At 40.5% G+C, this 18,554-nt stretch overlaps 2 protein-coding genes across 2 annotated transcripts in view; both read right to left on the reverse strand.

The window, feature by feature from the left end:
• Positions 1 to 328: 328 nt before the first annotated feature.
• On the reverse strand, positions 329 to 17,476 carry LOC141018356 (snake venom 5'-nucleotidase-like). The gene is made up of 9 exons (XM_073493312.1): positions 17,006 to 17,476; positions 12,678 to 12,900; positions 11,144 to 11,332; positions 5,222 to 5,419; positions 4,843 to 4,997; positions 3,840 to 3,948; positions 3,568 to 3,717; positions 2,561 to 2,761; positions 329 to 2,478 (listed from the first exon to the last, which is right to left on the reverse strand). The coding sequence occupies exons 1-9, from the start codon at positions 17,369 to 17,371 to the stop codon at positions 2,294 to 2,296; spliced, it is 1,776 nt and encodes a 591-aa protein (XP_073349413.1). The 5' UTR covers positions 17,372 to 17,476; the 3' UTR covers positions 329 to 2,293.
• The window catches only part of mei4 (meiosis-specific, MEI4 homolog (S. cerevisiae)), a 123,465-nt gene continuing 122,365 nt past the window's right edge, over positions 17,455 to 18,554 (reverse strand). The window contains exon 5 of the mRNA XM_073493318.1: positions 17,455 to 17,494. Coding sequence (XP_073349419.1) covers positions 17,483 to 17,494 — 12 coding nt within the window. The 3' untranslated portion in view covers positions 17,455 to 17,482. The remainder of the gene's footprint in view (positions 17,495 to 18,554) is intronic.

Raw genomic sequence — 18,554 nt, forward strand, 5'->3', positions numbered from 1 at the left:
TTCTTCTGTCTTTGTTTTGTCTCACTACGTCTGCCGTGCGTGATGTGCACTGATAGGTTGAAATCTTGTGATGTTGGGAAGGTGGGGTGCAATGATGGAAAATAAAAATAATCCATAATCCCCCTCAAATGCATCAAACTAAAGTAACAAACCTGTTTTGAAAATGTAAGGAGCAGAAAGTTCAAATATTTTTGTTCACATGTAGAGGAAAAAAAAAAAGGTGTCAGAAATAAATACTCAAGTTAAGTACAGATACCTGAAACATCTACTGAAGTACAGTAACTTGTACTTGAGTATTTGTACTTTGTTGAGAATGGCTGAGCACAGATAAAGGAAGTGAATTAATTTGTTTATTTTGGATCATTACAATTACGATATGTTTTAAAAGTAGCATTGAGAAAAAATAAATCATGTATACAAATCAACAGCTTTGATGCCTCAAAATACAGTGACAATCATTTTATAAACGCATCATAACTGTCAGAATCTGAATCGTGTTGAGATTCCCATCCCGAAGACACTAAATGATGCCAAATTAATGAAAGAAAACACACTCGTCTGAACGGCTTTAGTCAGGATAAATACACAGTTTCAATGTAAAATGTGTTTATGATCATTTTTCAACTTTGAGCAGCACAGACTCGATCCTCAATCTCACATATCTCAAAATCTTGACAAATAAAACCAAAACGATGTAAGTGGACGGATACTACTGGAGCTAAGAGAGAGCATTTGTTAAAATACTGGCCCTTTAAAGTGAATTGCGAAATCCACATTCCTCTAATTGAGATATGAAGCTGCTCTGAGAAACTCTTTCCACTGAATGTCTAAATATAAAACAGTAAAAAGTAGAAAAGTGATGTGACTCAGGCTGATTCCGCACTCTGACAGTGAGATCTGTCTCTTCTCAGAACAGTTTCCTGACTCTTAATGTGGTGGGTTTCTAGAATTTGGCAGCTGGTGTTGGTGCAGGCCGGTGCCAGCTGTGTTACACCCAGTGAACTGACTAATGAGGAGTTCCCGAGAATTAAGAGGCAGCGAGCGTTGTTCAGGAGATCCCTCACACAGAGGAGGCCTTGTTCATCCGAGGAAGTCTGCTTCAAAAACACTGCATGTTCCCGACTGAAGAGAGGCTGCTGCGGGAAACAGCTTCTGTCTGAGCTAACGCGAACTAAATATCCTGTTTTCATGTCATCCATCAGTCGGGGGCGTCCAGTAAACGCTCTCTTATTTTTAAGAATACGGAAGCCCTGAGGGGCAAGTGAGGAACATTTTTTGTTCCTGGTGATCCATTATCTAAGTCTGATGTAAACTGTTATCTCTACCATGTTTGTGACTTGAGAACTGGTGAAATAAAAGGTTTTGCAGGGTAAGTTTTTAAGTTCACATTTTTTTCTCCCCAGCAGAATTTCTTTTTTCATGTGTGAAGCCACACAGAAATAATATTTTTTCAAGTCATAAACACAGGAGAGATAACAATTTAGATCAGACCAAACAGATCACCAGAAAAAAAAACAGTCCTCACTGGCCCCTCAGGGCTTCCGTAAAAGAAGGACGCCGAGTGTTTCTACGGTCACAGATTACTGAACAAAAACTAAGTTAACTTTAACTTAACTTTACTCACTGGTCTGGGTTGAACCCGATCATATTTTCTGCACAGACAGCTTTACTTATTGCTAACTAACCGTGAACACCTCCGGACCGACACCGTGCGCTACCTCCGAGAATGACGGAGGCCGGTTAGATTACTAAGATCATTTATGGAGTTTCCTGATGTGCTGCTAGATGTAGCTGCTGTTAACTCGGTTAGCTGTGCAGCTATTGGTCCTACTTGCTAACTCAGCCCCTGGGTGCCAGGAGCCAAATCCAGCAAGAAAACCACCTCAGTGCTGTATTCCCTGTTGTCGAGAGGCTTTGTTTAGTGGGAGCTGATGATCCATTCAGCGCTATTGGCAAATCCCTCCCTAACTGCCTGTTTTTACAGGAAACACATAACTATACCAAAGCAAATAGACACTTCATGGAACTTTAACTTCTTGTGCGTGGACAGAGAGAGGATTTGTCTGTTTTCTCCTGGAGCTTTAAGTCACCTCAGCTGTGGTTTTTGTGAGTCCAAACGTGGTCCACACGGAGATTCAAGAGACTCCTGACCAGTTTTTTCAGGAGAAACCGTCTCCTTGAGCTCAGCTTTTGTTCCGAAATGTAAAATAGGATCAAATTAAAGTCAAATCATATGTTCAGTCCTGTAGAATTACATCCATGAGTGCTGTTGATTCTTCAAGTTGCGGTTTGGTTAAAAACTGGTTGAAGTCACTCCTACATGCTCCCACAGAGTCCAGAGCAGCACCAGTGAAACCAGTAAAATTTGTCCTCGCGGTCCAGAAGCTGAGTTGTAGATCTTGATTCGTCCTTCAACAGCCGGATAAACTCTCTTTCTCTGCATGATGTAGTTGGACACGACTGAAATGTCCAGATTACCTGGAAGGAAATAAAGAGTCAAATGATAAGTTTCAGCTCTGAATCCCAAAAACTAGATCCTCAAAACATCCCAACTTCTCACCGCTGTTGTGTTTGAGCGTCTCATTCCTGATCATGGAGTATCCGTCTCCGCCCGTCACCATGAAGGACGGCACCACCACTGTGTAAACCGTCTCATCCTCCACGGGTTCGTATTGAGGGACTCGACACTGAGTGCAGAGGATGTCGAGGCTCCTCACGCGACTACCAGCCGGTTTGGAGAGGTCGAACTCTACATGGAAACCTGTTGGAAACATCATCAGTCTGAGTCCATCGAGACATGACTGAGGATGAAACATCAGTAACTAATGCCGTTTTTCCATTGCATCTGCCGGCCTGGCTCTACTCGGTTTGACTTGGCGTGGCAGCCCCGCCGCAACTGGGCTACCTGCTGGAAGGTGCGTCTTAAACCAGTAACGTGCTTGTCTCGATCCCCGCAGTACTATTGAAGAACCCCCGCTAACAAAGTGGCTCCGCTAATTCATGTTTCATTTTTTATATAACTTCTTCACAATAAAGGCCCCCCGTTATTTTGTCATTTAAAAGCTTTTATTATGAAGCAGCATTACAGGAAACGTGACTCCTGAAACAGCTGAAAGTGAACACATGAAACAGTGAAACTCAGCATATGTTTGAAAGAACAAACAGGACGAGAGAAACTAAAGAGATTCAGTTAGAAGCTACAACAGTACTGAGAGCTGAACACACCGACTTTTAAAAACATATTTTCTTTAGGTTTCCTGCACAGACATGAGTTCAGTATCGATTTGAGGTGGAGACTGGGGCTTGTTACGGGTTGGATAAGTCGCGGGTCGTCACCGCAGCCCACTTGGTGGTGGGGCGGCCGCGACTTGGCCCTACTGGGGAGCAGGTCGGTCGCAGCTCAGCTCAACTAGGCGCAGTAAAACTGGTAATGGAAAAGCAAATCAGCGCAGCTCGGCTTGACTCGGCGCGGCCAAAAGTGCTAGTGGAAAAACGGCATAAGATATGTCAGGAATCTAAAAATAAATAATAAATGCACAGATGGAAACGATGTAAAATCAAAGATACCGGACACTTGGAGAAATTCTCCGGTGCTTTCGCCGTATCGTTTCACTGAGTGCTCGAAAGCTCTCCTCAGCGTGGAGCCGTTCAGCTGCACCAGGTCGAAGGTTCCTCCGAAAGGTAAGACGGAGATCAGGTCCTCCATGGTGATCGAACCTGCAAACGACACATCAACGCACTTTTATAAAGTTCTTCTGTAGTTTTACAGAAAATACCCAACCATTTTCCTGAAATGCTGCTCTGGTTGAATTTTACGCAGATGGAAATCAGCGGCGCACCGTTCCTGCTGTGCTCATCGATGGATGTTCGGATGCCTCCTCCATTGAAGATGGAGGCGCTGACGTGGTTCCACTGCTCGTCCTCTAAGAATCGGATGTTGTTGTTGACCTGAAAGATGAAAACAAATAGCAGATTCCCTCAATAAACATGATTCATAGCCAGAGTTAGCTTGAAGCTAATTGCTCTACAAGTCTGGAGATGTTCAAAATCAACAGTTCCTGCCGCTGGTCAAAGAAATCCTCGAGGTCCGTCCTGGACTAGCTTCTTGATATTTGTGCAGACAGAAGCTTCACTAAACTTCGAAGGAAACCTTATTAAAAAAACATAGACTAAACTATTCTTCAACCACCTTGATGAAGCAGTAGAGATGACAGGAGACTGTTGAGAGATGGAAACGCCTCCAGTGAGCCTTGCCTCACCTTTGATGATTTCTAATGAGCTTCTTACACCGAACTACAAAGAGTCTTTGTAGATGTGGTGGAGACAGTTGTGCTTTCAAATGTTAAAGGGATGCCTGATGTGCCCATTCCAATCAATCTTTTGTCAGAGGAGATAGCTCGGTCTCGAATCTTTTCATTGTCCACAAAGCTAGCCAAAAGCTGCCATCAGCTTTGCCAACTACTTTTTATTTTAAAACTATCTATACCAAGTCCAAGCAGCGCAGCCGGAGGACATCAGAACACATTTTCTCCATAAAATATGATCCAGTTTCACCCACATTACTGAATAAAGCTATGTAATTGTTTTGTTTTTATCTATGAGGGCCACTCCTCAGAAATGAGATCACCCCTGAGTGCAAGATGATTAATTACTCAGGAAATTACAATCTCAAAAGTCCCATCCAACACCTTTTTTTTTGTCATTGTTGGCTCTAAAATTGGTGTGACACTTAAACCATGATTTTGACTACATGGGATCATTTTCATGTTAGCAGAATCTGAGATCCACTCAACCATTCAAATGACAGATTATCCATGAACTCTTCCTGTAATGATGACGTACCATGGCGTCACAGATCAGGTTTCCCAGGTTGCATTCTCGAAATCGACACTCCTCAGTGGTCCCGTTCAGGAACACCAGAGTCTTTCCCACCTCCTGAGCTGAGTAGTTGGCCAGACTCTTTTTCCATTCCTCCACGTCAGCGAGAACATCTGGATCTGGAAAAAGATGTTTGATTTGAGAGGTTTAATGTTTAAAACAGAAATATGGATATACTTCCTCTACACCCCTGCTGGCTTTTAAAACCATTCTCTGGTTTGTAGTTTTCCTTTTCCGAGTGATAGTAGATCATTTTCTGAAGGTTCTGTATTTCATGTCTTAAGAAAAATAGCATGATGGAATAAATGAATAAAAACAGAAGCAGAGTCTGAGCTCTCTTTACCCTGTGGGACGCTGCTGTCCAGCAGGATTGGGTTTCCTGTTGACTTCATCACGTTTCCAGCATCATCAAAGGTCACTTTCAAGTGACCCAGATATTTTCCAAAGGCGTAGGCCTGCACGACAGGAACCTGGCGCCCGTCCACTGATGTCACCATGAACGGATAACTACCCAACGGGACCTCAGAGGAGGGAGGATGCCCTGAAAGATAAAGATCAGGAGAGTTAGAATCTGTGTAAACCTGTTGATTCATAATCTATAATATGCCCCAAATGTCTTGTTGTGTCAATTAAGAGGACAGAAAAAAACATGTGATGTCAAGTGTTTAACAATGGTTTTTACATAAATTAAGAAATATCTTCATGCAGAACGTTGGGCAAATGAACAAGTAGCCAAAATAGTTTAGTTTATACAGGTTCTTCTAACGCAAAAAGTCTTAAAATTGAGCATTTTTTAAAGGGAATCTGGTGACTTTCTCCACTTTCCTTTTCCTCCTTTTCCTCCGAAGAAGTAGCCTTTATTAGTTACTGTTTTTCACATGTTTTCCCCTAAATAGGTTATATTATTTAATAAATTGAGTGTAAATCAGATGCAAGACAGTTCAGACAGGATGAACTTACACATGAAAAACAGACAGGCCTCTACAGCGATGCCACAATCAGAATCAGAATTCCTTTATTTGTCCCGCAATGGGGAAATTTCTTTGTCACAGCAGCCAAAGGACAGTTATTACAATAAACAATAATACAAAGTAAAAAATAAACAATATAATAAGAAGATAAGAAATAGAGTTGACTCGTATATACATAATATTTAGAATATGAACACTGTAGTAATATTTACACTATGAACAGTGTAATTACAAACAGTGTGGTATTTTTAATACCAAACTGATGTAACCGTTTCACAAAGTTTGTGAAGTTTCATGACGCAACAACTCTTAAAATCACACAATTTATAAGGGAGTCTGGCGTTACAAGTGACTTCACTTTATGACGTGGTCCAGAGTCTGGTAAAACTGGATTAAAAGCTTCATTAAGACTCACCTGATTTACAACTTGCTGCTCTCTTTATTTTTCTCTGCTTCATTTTACCTTTTTAACCTTTATAAAAAGGAACAGTTCACCTAAACATAAAAACTCAGTCATTATCTCCTCCCCCCATGCTGATGGAAAGTCAGGTGAAGTTTCATAGTCCACAAAACATTTCTGGAGCTTCACAGTAAAACAGCGTTGCAGCGTTCTCCTAAACAACTGAAGTAGCTGGGGATTTGTTTTAAAATGTAAAAAACAACCAAAAAACATCAAATGGCTCCATCCAGCTCGTTGGGCAAGATCCCAGATTGATTTGAAAAGACATTATTCACACCCTCTACTTGCGGTCAAGCTCATGCTTTTATATTAGCAGCTACAGTGAAGAGTTCACCTTTAAAAAGGGTGTAAAGCGTATTTTCAGATCAGTTTGGGATCTCGGGGCTTCTGGAGACTTGGATTACAGCGGACTGTGGTGGAAATTCTTGTTTCCCCTTGCAGAGAAGGGAAGAAATAAAAGCTGAATTGACAAAAGATTGTCTTTTGTATTATTTAATAAATGGTAAAATAGAAAAATAAAGAATAACAGTTAATCTATTTCAGCTGAAAGGTCAGCGCTCTTCACACCAAGGCATTCTGGGTAATTCTGACAAAGAGCTACAGAGACAGTCACAGTTTATAGAATACTATGGTGATAAGTCAAAAAGGGAAGTTTAAAGCGAAACGACGGCCTTGAAAGTATCTCAGTACCTAAGGAGAAATGAGTGTGTTTGAGTGTTTACTCCCCCACACACTCACACACTTTACTTTACAGCAGAATTGTACACAAGTTCCTGCTCAGTTCAGATCCTAACTCAAGGGAGTAATACCATATAAGGTAAAAAGAAAAGAGGTGTGGAAGTTACTGGATAAAAAGATGCATTGTGATTTTACATCGTGATGCACCTGAAGAGGTGCTGTCAACTTCTCCATTCAACTCTGAGAGAAGTGTGTGCAGCAGAGTCAATAGATGCCTCATCTTGAAGCTGCCATGTGAAAACAGTATTATTGTAGATGACAACAAAGGTGTAAGGCACTGCAGATGGATAAATGCTTTGTTTTTGTAACGTTTACGGACTGAAAAGATTCAGCTTTTATTTTGTAGACTGCTGTAGTCTGATTATTGGAAGGTCTTTCTGAATAATAGGGGAATTTAAATGATTAAAAAGCGTGTGCAGGATCATAGATCAGTGAGGATGCCGTACACTGAGATGCATCCAGAATCGCTTTGTATTCGAATCTTTGACAGCTGAATCATAATCAAACTGAATCAAATAGGAGGCCAGTGAAGATTCACACCACTAGTAAAAAGGTAGGTCAACATGTAAAGTGAATAATGAATAGTAATAATATGCAAGGTGAAAAGGTAACGATTATATGTGAAGCTAAAGGTAATGATACACAGACGTATGGAGCCATTTTATGCTTTTTTGGTTGTTTTTTCCATTTTAAAACAAGTCCCCAGCTCCTTCTCCTAAACAGGAGAATGCTGCAACACTGTTTTGCTGTGAAACTTCACCTGACTTTCCATCAGCATGGGGCGAGGAGACCTTACAGTGTAGTGGAAAATGATGGCTTTCAGGACATGATAAATACGTTAGAGCCGAGGTACAAGATACCAAGTCTACGGCATTTCACCAACAAACTGCATAACGACTTGTACTCAGACATGATCATGTAGATCAATTGATTTTCCTCTAAAAGAGCCTTGACAAGCACAAGCACACATGAACTTCTTCACTGTGTGGGAGGTATAAAACAAACATACAGAATTGTTCTATAATAAAGAGAATCGTCCCTGAGTCATATCATAGCCCGTGTATCTAGATGCGTATCGGATCTTATAAGGGAGGGATGCACACACCCCTAGAATTTTTTTTTTTGAGCAAACTTTTCCTTTAACCATGAAGTCTCTTGACAAACAGTATTTCTGAGACCCCGCCAGAATGGCTACACAACATTTTTATTTACAAAATTCACATAATGTACAATAATGTAGAGAAGAGTAACATTCTTCATCAAACTTTTTTTTCAGAGTTTGATTGTCTGATACAAAAACAATGTCTCTGAATAAAGTCTTTTGTTTTGGGCTGCATCGTACGAAAATGTAATTTTGCAGTTCAAATAGAAACAGATGAGTGGAATAAATGCAATAATCCAGATGTGTTCAAACGTTGTTGAGTGGGCTGTGGGGTGGAAGAGATGTGACGCAAAGTTACTGTAAGAGAAGTTCGTGCACATGTTCTGAAAACATCTGTAAGTTATTGTAGTTTGAATTCTAATTTGCTCTGAGAGCCGAACTCCAGCCCAATCTAAACACACATTTTCAGTTTCAGTGTGACTCACACCTTCCCAGAATTGGTTCTCTCTGAATATGTGCCTGTATATCTGGTTAGAAATCATAGGAAGAATATGCTTCCCATAGCTGCAGAACTTGCTTTAGAATTATTACATTTTTATGTTATCTTCAGTATCAAGTAATCCAGTGAGAGCTGTCTGTACATGTATGTTTACACTGCAAACAAGAACAGCTAATGGCTAATTCGGCTAACTTTACAGAACGTAAATGTAATGTAAAAAAACATTAACTCTACTGCGATTTACTTCCTGCTGACGCACTTTTCCACACATGGTCTTGATCAGAGCAGCTTTTCTTCTTTCATGTTCCACTGTAATCCTGCTGCTCAACTATAATCAGTTTTCTTTCTTTGACTTTTGGGACAAAGTTTAGAGGTTTTCTTTGTTTTTTTGTTCTGGCAGCAAAAGGTCCAGCAAACAATTGCAGTTGCCCTCGCCTCTAAATGAAATGAATGGCTGTATGATGACTTGTTAAACTGAATTATAAAGCCAAAAGTTCAAGGCAGACTTGAACACATCATTAGTTTTCAGCTTCTCAACAATGACACTCTGTGACTCCACTCATCTCAACTCCAAAAACACTCTTCCTTACCGAAGTTCAAACAGAGACTCAGTGCTTGTTTCTGTGGCTCGAGGTCCAAACCAACCACTCACTTCCTGTGTCTGCTCAGCGACGGTTCACTGCTGTTTAATTATAACACTACAGAGCTATTTATGGAGACCACACTGGGACCAAAACTGTGTTTACTCTGGAGCTGACCACAGGTATGAAGACTCAAAGTTTCCTCATGTCAGGAGACACAGAGACAGACCGCAGGAGAGTCCAATGAGTCAATAACCAACTGGCACACATTCACAGCTCAGTCACGTTTCAGTCTGGCTGATGATTAATTAACTGAAAGTGCTGCAACAAACACCAGAGCACATTCACCAAAAATACCTGTGACTGGTAATGTAGGTAAGTTTTGGTCTGCACTAAAGTCAGAAAAAAACAGAGGCGGCCTTCAAATGAAACTCGTGAGCTCATGGGAAGTTGTATACATGATTTTCTCGGCTAAGTAGTTTTAAGTCATGAACAAGCTAGAGAGTGGGTAACAATGCAGGGAATGCAAAGGCATAAAAGAGCTGAGGCTGTTGGGATCATCAACATTTTCCTCAGACAAATCTTTAAATTACAACACTATACCACTAAAATTACAATCTATTAACTCACTATTGACCGTACACGTGGAAGCTGAAACACAATCAACACAATCAAGCATAACCCGAGGTCACATTGTGGTGGACGATCGCTTTAGCCAGCGATTAGATCAGATGACTATCAGCACGGTGAGCGATGCTCGTGGTCCTCGTGCAGCAGTTTAAAACACACTGTGATGACAGCCCGAGCATCCCGGTGGTTTATTTAAAGTTTTTTCATCTGTCGATGTGGATAATCCCTGCATGCTAAGCCGGCTATAACAAAGGCACGACCCGCAGATCAGAGGCAGAGTGTGACGCCGGTGTACTAGCAGCACAACTTGAGGATCTCTCTGGTTTGAATATGGTGACCAGACATCCCTGTTTTTGATGACTGTCCCTGGAAATGTCCCCGTTTTTAACTGTGCATTTAAAACACTGACACAATGAATTTACTTAAGTGCACATTACAGGTACTTCTGCTTTGCTTGAGTATTTTCATTTTATGTAACTTTCTACTTCTCTTCTACATCTCAAGGAAAATATTGTGCTTTTTACGACGATACCTTCATCTGACAGCTTTAGTTACCAGTTACTTTTCAGATTACAATTTTTCACACCCTCCCTGTTAAGGAAAACCAGGTGTGTTGATGTTGAATGTTTGTGATTAACTGCAAGATGAAATGTTCCTTTCTGTGTTGAGAGCTTCTTAAAATAAATAAACTCTATAAACCCTCCTGGATTAGCTGGAAAATGGAAATGCATTGTTTTTTTATTTCTATTTAATTTGTTTGTGTCTACATGTTACTGTATGTTTTAGTATGTGTGCAGGATAAGCTGTTCAAACTAATTAACAAATTGAATTAAACTAACACATTGCCCCTGGTGCAGTTGTCTGAATCTGAATTTGAATCTGATGATATAATATGATGCTTTGATCCAGATTAAACTGGCCTACAATGTATAAGTGTGTATTCAAATGAGCCCAACTTTAAACATCTACAGTTAGTACACAATTATCAGTCAGATTGCAGTTTATTACAGTAAATCAGTTTTTCTGTTGTCAAAATACATGAAAACAGAATTTCCCCCCTTTTTTAATTCAAAGATAACAACACTGGATATCTTAATGATATATTGAACGCAAAACTGGAAATGTCCCTGGTTTCCATTTCTGAAATCTGTTCACTTTAAGTTTGAAACATTTGGAATAATCCAGATGTGAGTGATGGGTGATGTTTGGAATTATAAAAGATGACCACAGTATGAGACAAAGATAAGACGGATGTGATGTTAACATCTGTATTCAGCTCCGTACCTGTGAACAGGAAAGTGTTGGTGTGTCCACCGATGACCACGTCGACTCCGCGGACCTTCTTGGCGATCTCGCGATCCACCGTGAAGCCGGAGTGTCCCAGAGCGATGATCTTATTCACTCCCAGCGTCTGCAGTTTGTTCACCTGCAGCTGCAGCGAGGTCACCTCGTCCTCAAACTCCAGGTGAGGTCCTGAACGCCGACACGGACAAACAGTTCAAAATATCTGTTAACGCTGCACAAACATTTACATTTAAAGGTGTGTCTGTAAAAAATAAAGTATACAATCAAAAATCTGACAACAACAAAAAGTAGTTACATTTTTTCACTAAATTACTTTCAATTTTAATATTCTAATTTTAAAATTCCCTCCGGGTTAAAATGTAATACGAAGTTTAAATTTTATGCAGTGACGTGATAGATTTTGACATTTTGCACATTTTATGGCGTAACATTCTATCTATTATCACTCTTACTGCGAACATTAGTCAGAATCAGCATCAGCTTTATTAGTGGTGAAAATGTGAAGAATTATTTGGTCTCATCAGTTATCTTGTAGCAAGGAGCAGCAAAGCATTTACAATACAAGATTTACTGTTTTCTGAAAATGGGCAAACAATTAAATAGTAAAAAGAAGCTGTAGGTGCTCCGTCATGAATCTCTTTATACATTTGTTTAAGATTAACATTTACAATCTAAATCTCAGCTGCCCTGATGAACTTCCTCCTGGTATTTATACTTTTTTATCTTTCCACCAGCCGTTCAGACGCCTCTCTGTCACCTTTGACTTGACTCGTTGAATTTTTGTCTGAGTTTCAAAAACGACACCACAGGTTGTTTATCATCCGGTTTCTAAAGTCAGTAAGAATCACAAACAGTTGCCTGATGAATTTGGTGCTCTTCATCTTTCCAAAAACACTTTAAAGTGTGGATAGTAGGAGCTGAGGACTGAACCGTGTTATTAGTGGACGTCCTGCTCTATCTCTTGACCCACAGTTTACTGGAGTAGTGTCATGTGGAGGGGAACAAGAACAAATACTAAACGACTGTAGTTATACTAATAGATGAGATGAAGTTCGCATGTATTTTGTTTCTGGTTAACCATTTTCTAAGTCTGATCTAAATTGTTTTCTTCCCTGTGTTGATGTTTTTTTTTTTCTTTTCCTCTGTGAAAACACGTGGAACATTTTTTCCCCAGGAGAAATGTGTGTTCATGTGTGAAGCCAAGCAATTTTTGTTTGTTTTGTCTTTTTTTTCTTTCCCCCTTCTGTGTGAAACAGAGCGAAGAGTACAAAATAATTTTCAGGAAAAAACTGAAAAAAAGAAGAAAGAAAATCATTCGGTTTTACACATGAAAAACTTTTTTTTTGTCCATGAAAAAACATTTTTTTCCACTCAGCCATGACAGTTGGAGAGAAAACAGGGTCACCGCACTGATGGAGTTCATCATCATGTTTACAGTATGGAGGCCTCCAGATGAGCGTGGAGACGATGTGAGACAGTCTGAAATAAACAGAAACCAGTCACGTCCACTCACCAGGTCTGGACAGAGCCGGAGTTTCCTGCGACGTGTATCCCACTACGCCCACCTTCTCGCTGCCCACAGTCAGTATCTTATAAGGTAGATAGGAGCTGCTGAACGTCGGTGCCATAGCTTCATCAGGTTTGATGTTGGCGCTCAGAACAGGACACCTGATCTTCTCCATGAACGGCTTCATGAGTCCTTCCACTCCGTTGTCGAACTCGTGATTTCCCAAGGCCTGAAAAACAAAAAGGAAAGAAGAGAGATTTAGAATAACAAACATCAGATTACACACAAATACAGACACGTGTTAACATTTCAGAGTCTTTGTTCAGTAAAATAACACACAGACTAACAGACTAGCTCCTCTAGATTTTGCTTTTAATAGGAAACACAAGTATTTGACTACTATTCTACTGTTTGTACTCGTGGTTCCCCCCCAAAAAACAAAAGTATGTCTACAGGTGACCCCTCATGACAGGATTAATAAAGTGCGATACGTCTTTGACCCCACTTCAACCAAAAGGATAATCCAAACTCAAGAGGTCAAAACTCTCAATGAAGGCCGGATAATAAAGCCGTTGCTGGAGTTTTGACCTCTTAAGACCTCCATTCATCTTAGAAGAAGGTGACTTTATCTGAATAAATACAGCGTAGAGGGGTCAAACTCTACTCAATGTTCTACAGAAGAAAGTCTTCAGTCCAAATCATCGGTCTCAGCTCCCACTCTGAGGCCTGTAACCCAAGAGCAGATTCATGCCATTTTTCCATGACTACAGAACTGGTTTATTTTGCTTTGATAATTAACCACAGCAAGTTTTACAGTAAACACTGACATGCAAGTGAAAACAGATTGATCACTATTTATCTACAAAGCTCTAAACAAACTGCTGAACTCTCTGAACTGTATCTGTTCCATTATTCAAACTAAAATAGGAAAAACCTGACACACATAAAGAGAAACAGAGAGTTTTGAAATTAAAACCTCTCATTTCTCTGAAACTTCTTTCACTGGAAGATCCTGGTCCTGCATTCAGCTGGCCTGCTGCTGACCTTTGACCTCACAGAGCTAAGACACTCCCTGATCAACGCATGTCTTTCAGCCGTTCAGGGCCGTCTAGAGAATCTGCTGCAGATCCAGACCTTCTGGAGGAATAAACGCCCGGAGTCACGTCAGATTCTGCTCTGATCTGGAGCTGTTTACTGACTGAGCAGTGATCCGTGGAGGTGACCTCCATTGTCAGGTGTTTATGTTCTGTAATGTTGACTGCTGCCTGGAGCTGGAGGGGAAATGTGTCCTTCTGTAATCCCTCTGCACAGTGATAAGGAAAGAACATAGTTCCTACATGAAACTGCTCACAACAAGCTCTGTGGATCATCTTGAGTGAGCCATGATTTTTTTTAAATGTAACTTTTTTAGTGCTTTGAGCTCCACAAGCCGAGTGCATTCTAGTTCCATTATATTGTAGAGAAAACAGACATATCTACAGCCGATATCTACACAACTGCCTCTCACACCAAAACAGCCTAGATGGATAAATTAGAGTGAAAATATCGGTGTTTACTTTTCAGAATTTTCTGGCAGTTTCATTGTTTTAGCATTTTGTATTGTTTTGTCTGTACTTTGTAGCTCTGTGAATAAAGTTTATATTGTCTTGTGGAAACTTTCTGTTCTGTTCAACTCAACAGTGTTGTGTATTTGATTGTTTACTCTTTATTTCTTTATGTCATGAATGTGTCTTCAAACTGGTAAATGTTTTCTTAATTGCTCGTGTGCCTCAATTTTTTCCTCATTTGCCTTTCTTGAGTTGTATTTTTTGTCCCCTCTTGGCCACCGTACACACCCAGAATGTAAAACATCTCCTTTTTGAGGTCAGACTCCTCACTACAGGACTAATTCTCCATCGAGATTTAAAATGAGTCTGAAGTAATTCCTCTCACTCTGGTGTAGAGATTAAAAGGCTGAGTGAGCAGACAGCTGATCCATGAAGACGTTTCTCTCTCAGCTGAAGCCATTACGCTAATTAAAACCCTTCAGACCCAGATCAATAAATTTAGCCTTTCACTGAGGAGAGTCTCGTTCATCTGCATTACACTCACACATTTCTATTCATTCTCTCAGTGATGGTTTTAGTGTTTAACTGAAGCTCCCATCTTTTAAAATCATGATGGTGATCAGTCTCTTGCAGAAGTACAATCACTGACCCGCTTCAGTAGTTTAGAACGTTTTAAATCTCTCGAGGTCACTGTACTGTCTGGGACTAAAAGACTCGCTGTGGATTGAGAAGTTATTTCTTCTTCGTAATAAAAAATGTGGAACAACAGAGGAACTTATCTTACGTCTACTACCAAAAGCAAAATAACATTATTCTGTATATTTGTGAATGGCAGCAAACTACAGTTATCCTTTGATTAAGATTATCTTCAATCCACCACAGAAGAAGTCACAATTAGCACCAACAGACTCATATTCATATATTCAAGAATACTGTAATAAAAGACAGAGCTGCAACTAATATTATTAGTTAATATTATATTTCCTTTGTTGGTTATTTTCTTGATTTTTGGTCTATAATGTCCAGAAATGGTGAAAATGTTCCGTTTTCTGTCATAGAGGAGGAAAGAAACCAGAAAATATTCACATTTAAGAAGCTTGAAATCAGAGAATTTGGACCCCCCCCCCCCCAAAAAAAAAATCACTCTTATCGATTAATCAATTATAAAAATAGTTGGCGATAAATGTAATAGTTGTCAACGAATCCATAAATTGCTGCAGCTCTAATAATATAACAGTATTATTAAACCTGATTAACGTGCACATTTAAAATAGAAACATACTTAAGTTGACAGACTTGACTGAAAATAGCTGCACTGATTAATGGATTAGCTGTCAACGATTCAGTTATTGCCAACGGTTTTGAAAATCAATTCATAGATAAAAAAAAATTCAATGCTGGTTCCTGAATGATACATTTTTCAGTACTAATTCTCTGAAACAAAAGATTATATTACACAGTCAGTTGATTCCGTCAGTTTAAGTAATTGTTTGAAAAAATAACAAACAAGTTGAGTGTACACAACTCACTTGAAATTACTAAGAACATGTACGCTCAACTTAAAATACATATCTGGTTTTAGATACATTTATCTTGTGCAACCACTTGACATAATAAAATTAGGTTAATTCAACCTGGCATTTTATCAGTGTGCGCACCCCGTCTGAAGAGCCTGCTGCGAGGGTGTAAATAACGTTTTTTCAAACCAGTTTGGGATCTCTGGGCTTCTGGAGACTTGGATTACATTTTATTTTATGTTTTGTTTTGTTTGTTTTCACATTTTAAAACAAGTCCCCAGCTACTTCAGTTGTTTAGGAGAATGCTGCAACGCTGTTTTGCTGTGAAGCTCCAGAAATGTTTTATGGACTACGAAACTTCACATGACTTTCCATCAGCATGGGGGGAGGAGATGATGACTGGATCTGACTTTTGTATGAACTCATCCTTCAGTAAGGGGTCAGAGTAGAACCTGTGTTTCTCACCTACAGAATAAAAACCAGCCAGCGTCCCAAAAACTCAGATGAAAACTGCATAAAGCTGCAGACTGTTGATTCACAGTGGGATTAATAGTAACAGCACTATTCTGTTTTTTTCTTGTCAATACCAAAAATATTAAATGTTTGATTTGGTATAACTCATAAAAAAATATCTGACAGCTCTCGCACACGGGAGACAACAACCATGTCGACATTATTTTGAACAATGTTACATAAATTCTACTAAAACATCATCTTTAAAAGCCTAAACTGTGACATGAAATTCCTTCAGTTGCATTATTACGTTCCATCAGCACGAGCAGGGAGGAGATAATGACTGAATTTCACTTTTTGGGTGAACTGATCATTAAAGAAAAAAGGTGAGCATACTTCCTCCATAACTGGAAATAAACACAGTGGGGGGAAAAATCCCACTTCAACAGTAAATAATAATAATAAAGAATCAATAACAGATGTTTTTTACTTGTAATAAGCACAAATCTGAATGAAATGTGTAAAAACAAGTCTCTATATCTTCCTGAAATGCTACTTATAGAGATATTTTGTTTTGAAATTAGACATGTTTACTTTGGATTTGGAGTTTTTGCAAAACTCAACATAAAGATGTGCTGCTGGGACCAGAAGGAATCAATAATTCATCAATAAAGTCTGTCATCATATATCTATGAATGCACAACATCACTTTAAACTCAGTCACTCTTTTCCCTTGATTGATTCAGAACTGCCCTGTAGTTTCACAGAGAGAATAAATGTGATCAGAGCTCAGTTATTAACAGTCTGTGTGTCTCACCATGGCATCATACTGCAGTTTGTTCATGAAGTGAGCAGCCTCGGCTCCCTTGTAGTAATTGAACCACACGCTGCCCTGGAACTGGTCCCCGGCGTCCAGCAGCAGCACGTTGCTGTCGGTGGAGCGGATCTTCTTGATCATCGTGGCTCTGCGGGCCACTCCGGCGAAACACCCGCCGCTCTTCCTGCTGCTGCTGCATTTCCCGGAGTGCTTGCTGGTCTCCTCCACCCGGGCGTGCACGTCGTTGGTGTGGAGGAGAACCAGGTCCCAGGCCGCCGAGGTGGACACGGAGAAGCCCAGCAGGAGGAGGAGGAGGTGGAGGCAGAGCCGCGGCAGAGCGCTCCTCTCCGGGCGCAGCGCTCCCATCTCTCCGCGGCGCGTAAAAACACTGGAGGAGGAAACCGGGGACGGGACGGGCTGTTCTCTTACATGACCCGCAGGAGACACGTCTCACACCTGCTTCTCCGCTCCTCAGCTTCACTGTGGAGTCTGAATGAAAAGAGACAAACTGCAGGCTGAGCACAGACAGACAGAGGGAGGGAGAGCCTTAGGGAAAAGGAGGAGGAGGATTATTGTGATACGCCCTCTTCTTCTCTCGTGTCTCCTCCAACCTTTGATCGTTTCGCACGAATGCATTCACCTCACAAGGCAAGTTAAAGATCTTTCAATAAAGGCAATTCAAAGTGTTTGACAAAAGACATAAAAAGAGATTCAGACAGAGTATAACAGAAACATAAGGCCATAGAAAAAGAGGATTAAACTGAACAAACATCCTCACAGAGCACTGATCTGGAGGTTTCATGTCTTTATAACTGTATAATCAACCAGATTATCTTCAGTGTGGTCTGCAGGGTGGAGGCAACTACATCAACACCACCTGGAGACCCAGTAGTTTTTGTTTACGATTTAGTGGCATCTAGAGGTGAGGTCGCATGTTGCGACCAACTAAACACCCCTCATCGCCCCCTCGACTGCCATGGCTGCTAAAAATGTAAAACACGGAAGTCCATATCTAGAGCCAAGGTTTGGTTAGTCCCTTCTGGACTACTGTACAAACATGGCGGACTCTGTGAAAGAGGACCAGCTCCCACGGCCCCAGGAAGAGCACCAGGCTTTTTGTCTAACGGTTAGACCGTTCACACTGGATGCATGAGACGCGCTTCTCACGCGACTCTAACCTGTTAACATGGACGCTGAAATGAAAAGTGAGAGGTAACATCACGCAGCAGCACTGCACACGCATCCAGTGTATCCAGCCTGTGAGGAGCAGTGTAGCACCAGCATAAAGTGCCGAAGTCACGGCCCTCCTGGTGGACCCCATGGGACCTTTCAGAAAGAAACTGTACAGTCGTCAACGAGGAGAGACAAATACATTTTTGATCCCGTTTGAAATGTGTCATGAATCACACATTTGGTGTCTCAGTTTGTCGTAAATGAAGTAAAATATTATGTTGCTTTGTGTTAAACCGCTCAGTGAACTACATCGTCTCACTCAACACGTCACCAACATGCCGACTGCTCCTTTTGTCAACTGCAGTTATGTGAAAGG

This window comes from Pagrus major, chromosome 22 (assembly GCF_040436345.1).
Source record: "Pagrus major chromosome 22, Pma_NU_1.0".
Classification (NCBI taxonomy): domain Eukaryota; kingdom Metazoa; phylum Chordata; class Actinopteri; order Spariformes; family Sparidae; genus Pagrus; species Pagrus major.